The sequence below is a fragment of the Marmota marmota genome, unplaced genomic scaffold, assembly GCF_001458135.2.
Source record: "Marmota marmota marmota unplaced genomic scaffold, marMar, whole genome shotgun sequence".
In the NCBI taxonomy this organism is placed as follows: Eukaryota; Metazoa; Chordata; class Mammalia; order Rodentia; family Sciuridae; genus Marmota; species Marmota marmota.
The window spans coordinates 50600486-50608269 of record NW_025999977.1 but is presented as its reverse complement, the minus strand read 5'-3'; the positions used below and the strand labels follow the sequence as shown (position 1 = coordinate 50608269).

Sequence of the window (7784 nt, the reverse complement as noted above, 5' to 3'; positions counted from 1 at the left end):
TCCAGGGGTCTTTCATTCATGAAGTTCTCATCCAGAAACGCAGTCAGGAATTACTGAATGATACCATTCTCCCACAAAACCAAACAAAAATCCCTTACTAATGGCGATTCTGGGGCTTAGGAAACACAAGTCCTACTGTGGGCACTTGCGATGCACCCCTTTCATAGGGGGAAACAAATGGAGGACAAAACCAGGCAGAGTCAGGGAAGAGGCCGGCCAAGACTCAGACTTTTGGGTCGCAACTGATACCTCTCTCCTTTTAAACCAGGCACCAGCACCGGGTCAGCACCTTCATTTGGCTGAAAGCAAAGGAGCTAAACACCACCAGCGCAATTTCAAAAACATCTGTGCCTGGCTGGAAAAGGGTCTTTAAGCCAGGGAGCAGCCCAAGGGTCCTCAGGAACTGAGATTCCAGAGTCCCAGCACAGACCCCGCACCGCCATAGGCGATTTCGCTCGCTGCCCGCGAATACCCGCAGAGCCTGGGCCAAGATGCGATGCGAACACGGTGTTTTTTTGTTCTTTTTTCCTCTCCACCCCCAGACTCAGCCTCCCTCCTGGAGTCTGTCCTTCGGAACAGGGAACATGGAACGCGGGCGGACTGTGTTACAATCAGCTCATTTACAATCAGCTCGGAGGAGACTAGGGACGCGGGTGACACCGCTCAGCAGCGCAGTACAGCTGCGCCGCGCCTAGCTAGCGCTCCCCACCCGCGCTCACACCTACGCTCCTGGGGGCTGTGTGCGTTCGGGTGCGCGGGGGCCGGGCGAGGTGGAGCGCACCAGAGACCCGCCCCTGATCCCTCCCCCTCCGGCTGAGATTGGCAGGGCCCGGGCACCCACTCCAGCCAATGAGCGAGTTCCGGGGCGGGCCCTGGAGCTGCTGCTCAGGCTACTTAGAGTCGTCCGCGCGGCTGTAGGAAAGCACAGCCCAGCCCCGACTGCCCAGGTGGAGCACCCTTGCAGCTAGAGAAGACAGGAGCGCACCGGTACGGCGCCAGGCACAGCAGCAAAGCAGGGTTCGGCGAGGGGTAGAGCTGAGCCACAGCCTCACGCGCAGCCCGGGACCCATTCGCCACCGCCGTCTCCGCAGCACCCATGGGGACCAGGAGACTTTAAAGGAGTTTGGGGTTTCAGGAGCAGGGAAATCACCGGTACGGAGAGGCGGCATTCTTTGCCTCGGAAACGTTTTTTTTTTTTTTTTCCGACTGATTGTTTGGATCGTGTATTGGGTAGGAAGAAAGGGGTATTTGGGCTGAAACTAAACCTCTACACACACACACACACACACTGCACTAATATTCTGCACTGGCTTCCCGGTCTCTTTGTTAGGTTATTTTAGAGCAGCCTCGCCCTGGCGCAGTCCGATTGGCTCTGCTGGGTTAAAAGCAGGCAAAGTAAGGGGCAGAGTGCACCTGCCTGCGTGGGCAGGTGTGCCCGGGTGCTTGAGTATACACGCATTAGCAAGGGTGCAAGCTCGGTTTGGAATTGTGTACGAATGGGGGGAGGGCGTCTAAGTGTGCCAATGTGTCGTCGCGAGGGTTTGTCATTGTGGGTGTATGTACCAGCTTGTCAGTGTCACTGTGCAGAATTTTGCTGGCATTTAGTGAATACCTGGGAATGTGTCCGATTGTCATTGTATAAACCGTGGCCAGGGGTGGGGTGCAACCTAGGGCAAAACTGGGAGGTGGGCTAGAGCGGGTGGGGACTTAAATGTGGGCTCAGCTTTCTTCAAGCTCTCTGGCCTTAGACGTCCCTTCTGCCTCCCAACCCACCCTCTGTCCTTCCTTGGGTGTCTGTCTCCTACGCTGCCACAGTCCACGTTCTCCCTATTGGGACTTCGCATCATCTCCAGCCCGCCTGCATTTTCTCTTGTGGGAGTTAGAATAGGCTTCCCGGACAGGGTCGGAGGCGGTGTGGTGGCGTCCGCTCTGGCCCGCGGGACTGGTGGCTTCTGTACCTCCTTCCCCACCACAGGGAGGCACAGGGAACTCGGCTGGCGCAGGTGACAATAATGCGGGGCGTGCGCGGGCGAGCAGGTCCCAGGGGCACTGTCCATCTTGGAGGGACATTAGAGTCCCCCGACTCTGATGGTGTCTGTTTCTCCTCTTCTTCCGCAGATCCCAGTTCCTGGCCCTCGCCTCGCCGCGTCATTGATGGGCAACCAACTGGACCGCATCACCCACCTCAACTACAGCGAGTTGCCCACAGGGGACCCGTCCGGGATTGAGAAGGACGAACTTCGGGTCGGGGTCGCCTACTTCTTCTCGGATGAGGAGGAGGACCTGGACGAACGCGGGCAACCCGACAAGTTTGGCGTGAAGGCCCCCCCAGGCTGCACCCCCTGCCCAGAGAGCCCTAGCCGCCACCACCACCACCTGCTGCACCAACTAGTCCTTAACGAGACTCAGTTCTCCGCCTTTCGGGGCCAGGAATGCATCTTTTCCAAAGTGAGCGGCGGCCCTCAGGGCGCGGACCTGAGCGTCTACGCTGTCACCGCGCTGCCAGCGCTCTGCGAGCCCGGCGACCTGCTGGAGCTGCTGTGGCTACAGCCGGCTCGGGAGCCGCCCGCGCCGGTCCCGCACTGGGCGGTGTACGTGGGCGGTGGGCACATTATCCACCTGCACCAAGGCGAGATCCGCCAGGACAGCCTGTACGAGGCGGACGCGGCCAACGTGGGCCGGGTGGTGAATAGCTGGTACCGCTACCGCCCACTGGTGGCCGAGTTGGTGGTGCAGAACGCCTGCGGCCACCTGGGCCTCAAGAGCGAGGAGATCTGCTGGACGAACTCGGAAAGCTTCGCCGCCTGGTGCCGCTTCGGCAAGCGGGAATTCAAAGCCGGAGGGGAGGTGCCGGCCGCCACGCAGCCCCCGCAGCAGCAGTACTATCTTAAGGTGCATCTGGGGGAAAACAAAATCCACACTGCCCGGTTTCACAGCCTGGAAGACCTCATCCGCGAGAAGCGCCGCATCGACGCCAGTGGCCGCCTGAGAGTGCTCCAGGAGCTGGCCGACTTGGTGGACGACAAGGAGTAGCCTGCCTGCCCCGCCTGTGTCCAGCGCCGGGTTCCCTTCCAGTCTGTGCCGGGCGGGCTTCGCGGCTGGCAGTTCTTGATCCCCAACCCACCCCCGCGTGCGTCAGCCGCCGGTGGTCTGTGCGAGGGGCTGCACCCTTGCACCCCGCCGGCCAGCGGCAGGAAGTCTCAGGAACTGACCCTGGGACTGAAAGGGCGCAGCTGCGCGCGCCTCGCTGAGAGCCTCAGTGGTGGTAACGGTGTTGGGAGACCCCAGAGAGTGCTTTTCCCTTGAGTTGTAAAGGGAGAAGGGAAACGGGCAGAGGAGAGCAGGGACGTGACCTTTCCCGTGAGTCAATGGTCAGTGGCTTGCACCTGACAGGGAAATTACCCGTTACTAAAAAGGGACCTTCAATACCCCAAATGTGCACAGACAGGCCAGTCGGAGGCGAGGATTGGTCTTTTCAGGGCACCGTTCACCTCCTGTATGAATGTGTCCCCAGAATGCAGGATTTCCAAGAAATCAAGCCTGCCCCTTGTGCACTTGTGAATAGTTCTGCGAGAAAGCACTTCGGGACTCTGGGTTATCCTGAGGCTGCCTGGGACTCTTCCAGCTCTCCAGCCCCAGATCTCCTGACTTTATTCCAGGCTCTGGGCTAAGCTAGATAGTTTTTGCTTCCTGTTCTTTGCACCAGAGGGAGCAGACGCCACCCCACCCGCATTTGCCTGTGAGTCTCCCTCCTTGGCAGAAAGGGAAGCCTTCTGGTCTGGGAGGACAATAGCATGGCTAATTTGATGTGGAGAGCGGGGCCCCACCCGGGAAAAGGAGATAGTTCACCTGGTGTCTGGGAACTTGAATGGGTGCAGAAGGGCGCTTATTGTTCTGAACCCTTGATTACTCCCTCCTCGGGCTGCATTTCAAAAATAGTCATATTTTTAAAGGGATTGGAGGAGTGGGAGGGGGAGGACACGGCAACATTCCAGAAACCAGCATTATGACAACACCATAGCCAGTATATTTAGTTTGGCTTTTCCTAACATAGAAATCTTAGAAGGTGGGGAAAAGGAAATCAAGTTTGAAAAAACGAGAGAGCAGTTTTCCAACTATGTCAACAAAGCCTATCGTGTTGATGTTTTTATTGACCATTTTAGCAACATGCTAATAAAATTTCAAATTGAAATTTTTATTTTCATGGCTTTAATCCATGATAGTTTAAATACTGGGGGCCATTAAGAGTGGATTTAGCTAAGAGCTTAGCTAACATTTGCCTTTTCACTCTATTCTTTCTCAAATCGTATGAGAATTCTGTTTTTGAATATTGTAGTTATTTTATTTTATTTTTTTTTTGGCTTAAAAAGCAGCCCTAGTAATGGTGGAGTTGTTGATTAATGTGTATATTGTACTGAATTTCTGTTAGTTAAAGGGTTTACTGCTTTGGTGGAAATCGCTAGCAGGTTCCGTGATGGTTCTTTTCTCCATGTTGTGTATCATTACCATTTCACATTTGCATTTCTATTTCTTTCTCTTCTCCTGATCTCCTTAAAAAGGAATCTAGAGTTTGTGTGTCCCCCCACTCCCTGCCCCTTCTTTAGCTAGTCCCCCAGTTCATTCCTGAAAACAGGAAATAACTTGAAGAATCGGGACAAAAATATATTTTCCAAAATCTTAAGGTTGTATGAAACTCATTCCTTGAGCAAGGGTTTACAAACTTCTGTCCTTGGGCTGCAGCCCCAGTCTGACTGATTGTTAGTTACTGACTGATTGTGACTTGGCTCGGTGTATTAAGACACCTTACAGCATCTGTCTCTTTTGAGGGAATTTGTCAAATAATGGTGTTTAGCTAATTGTTGCAAGCAATTGCATAATAACAGCTACAATTTAGTTGGACAGCAAATATTATGGCCAAAGCCAGTTTCTGGCATTTCAAAAATAATGCAATAAAAACTAGTCGAGGTTAGCTGAAACTGGAAATGCCTTTTCCATGGTAAATGATTCATTTCTGTTGTGTGTGTGCGTGTGTGTGTGTGTGCGTGTGGTTTTGTTTTGTGTTTTGTTGGTTTTTATTCTGGATTCATTTCCTGACCTTGAATCAAAAGGTCGGATCAATGAAATATGAACTAAAGTATTTTTCTTAAGCCTACTGAGTGATTTATTTTTTGAAAATGTTTAAATGTATATGCTTCTCTTTCAGCACATGCAACAGCAAAAGTTTTATCTTAACTTTGCATGTATGGAGAACTGAAAGTCATCTATTTCCCTAACTTATTCTTCTCAATAACAGATGGCAGATCATAAACCAAAATTCTTTATTGTATCCACATACTCCATATTCTTTACTGTGTCCTACTACTGTATCTTGGCTCCCTGCTATATTAAAAACCATCCTAAGCACTTGTTCTAACAGGAGTCCTTCTTGACATTTTGTCTTCCACCTGTCACTCAAAAAGTCAGAGTTCTGCAAAAGAAATCAATCAGTCTCTATCTTAACCTAATGCTGGAATTTATTTCCTCTGATGGCACTTAATCTAATGTCTCTCTTAAGAAGAGTGTCATTTTAATTGAGGAATTGTTTACCAGATTCAGAATTCCTGAAACTAGATGGCAATAAAATAAGAGTTGGGCAGTTAAAGTAGTTTCATTATTGTATTGGTCTATTAAGAATTTGGTTGGTAATAATACTTCTTACAGATTCACCATTATAAAACACTGGTTACGGAAGAAACTTGAAAGATTTTTAAGGCTTCTCAGATTCCTTTTGAAATAATTATCATCTCTTCCTCAATGCTGGTAAAAACTAATAGCAAAATAATTCTAACAATAATAATACATCTAGGTGCTTTATCCTGGGGAAAAAAAGTGTGTGTTTTTCAGGGTGTTATTAAGGATGCTACTGAATCCAAGAAGATGAAAGTTCCTTTGGTAGTTGGCAAGGGCACCCCTACTTTTATTAGGGGTGAATGCACTATTTCTAAATTGTACCAAAGTTACAGAAATTAAGCCACAAGTCTCTTCATATTTTAATAAAGGCCAGAAATTTAATTCTAGTCTTACTTGTCCTCAGGGGACGACAGTGCATAGTCCATGAGGTACCATGAAGTAGAAAGTATTTCTGCTCAACCTTCTCCAGTACAAAGCAAAGTTCCCTCTATTCTGTCTCCACTTTCAGGGGGCGATTCTGAAAAGAAAATTACTACTACTAAAAAAAAAAAAAAAAGTAAAAAGCCAGATCCTTCTAAGAGTGCTTTACTACTTATTTTCTTGTTAGAGAGAGAGAGAGAGAGAGAGAGAGAGAGAGAAGAGAAGAGAACTGGGCATAGTTTCTGAGCCTGTAATGATGATATTCTATAAGGTATTCCTTCTTTTAAAAGAGAAATCCTGTAGAAGTTACATATTTTGCATTTATTTTTTAATTTAAAAATATATCAATGAGCCCAATGATATATTTTAAAACATTTAAAACTTTTAAGTCCCTGTCATAACAGCATTTTAAAAGATTCATATAAATCAACTTGCAGTTAGAAAATACCTGTGCCAGATATAAAATCAAACACAAAAGCGGGGTTGTCAGCTCAGTGACATCAGATGATTTCACTAGATTTCTTTATAATTGTCTTATTTTTCTTCCCTTATGTATCATATTTCTTTGGTGAACACTTTTTTTTGAATAGTGACTTTTTTTTTTAGAAAAGCATGTTATTGATGTTTACAAAATAATTCATTACCTGAATCATGAGTGTATTCTAACAGTCTTCAAACATCTCTTTATTGATTACTTATGTTCTGTATGCTTTCAACATCCCTAAGAGTTAAATGTGTTCATCATCTGATCAATGAAAGGAGCAGGGTCAAGTTTCAGTTAGATTAACAATAAATTGCATAGTCATAATAGGGCCACCTAAATTTCTTTATCCAAATGCATCACATGCAAATAGTCAAATCTCTTTCTCTCCCCCCTCCACAACCCCACCCCCCGTTGCTGGGGTTTGAACCCGGGGTCTCAGATGCTAAGCACATGCCCTACTACTGAGCTTCACCTCTACCTGCAACCAGATTTTCTCTTTGAAATAATGGAAGAAAATCTAGTTAATATTTGCCACACACAAAAAGTCTGCAATTCAAAAATATAGGTTTCCAGGTCTCTTGAAATATAAAGAATTTCATTTAGAGAATGTTTATCTTAAATGCATGCCAATTTATTTTTGTTGAAAAGTATTAGTTATTAGCAGAATATACATATTTGTTAAGTATATTTACATGCATATGAACACATATGTAAATATATACATACTATATACATGCATATTACATCTGTACACACTCATAAACATACAGAATTTTTAAAACAAAATGAAGAGTGACTTTGAGGTTTATGTAAGTGGGTCTAAAAGATCTGGAGATCAGAAACAGCTAAGGGGCAACTGCACAGCAAGCGGTTACACCTGAAACTAAACATTAGCAACAAGGAGAAACTATGAACGCCATAGGGTTAGCTTTAATCTCACTTTTGAAGTATGGACATGGCTTCTCTAAAAAAATAAAATAAAATAATAATAATAATAATAATAATAATAATAATAATAATAATATAAAATTCAAAGGAAACTGAAAAGGTTGGGAAGCAGTTGGAAAACAGGGACCAGGATGCAGTGGGAGGTTATGGGATGATATGAGCTAACAGCTTTTCCACAGGGGATGGCTGTGCTTTGTTTTAACTGAACACCCTAGAGAAAATCTAGAACCCTATTTTCAACAATTCAATAATTTCTATAATT

The 7784-nt window shown here is 46.9% G+C and overlaps 1 protein-coding gene across 3 annotated transcripts; it reads left to right on the top strand.

The window, feature by feature from the left end:
• Window positions 1–879: 879 nt before the first annotated feature.
• Window positions 880–5403, top strand: Lratd1 (LRAT domain containing 1). Of its 3 annotated transcripts, none has more exons than XM_048804787.1 (2): window positions 880–987; window positions 2119–5403. In XM_048804787.1, the coding sequence occupies exon 2, from the start codon at window positions 2155–2157 to the stop codon at window positions 3031–3033; it is 879 nt and encodes a 292-aa protein (XP_048660744.1). In that variant the 5' UTR covers window positions 880–987; window positions 2119–2154; the 3' UTR covers window positions 3034–5403. The 3 variants fall into 3 exon arrangements, with proteins under 3 accessions (XP_048660744.1, XP_015335445.1, XP_048660745.1); XM_015479959.2 differs by having other exon boundaries at window positions 895–1152; XM_048804788.1 differs by lacking the exon at window positions 880–987 and adding an exon at window positions 1699–2003.
• Window positions 5404–7784: the final 2381 nt, after the last annotated feature.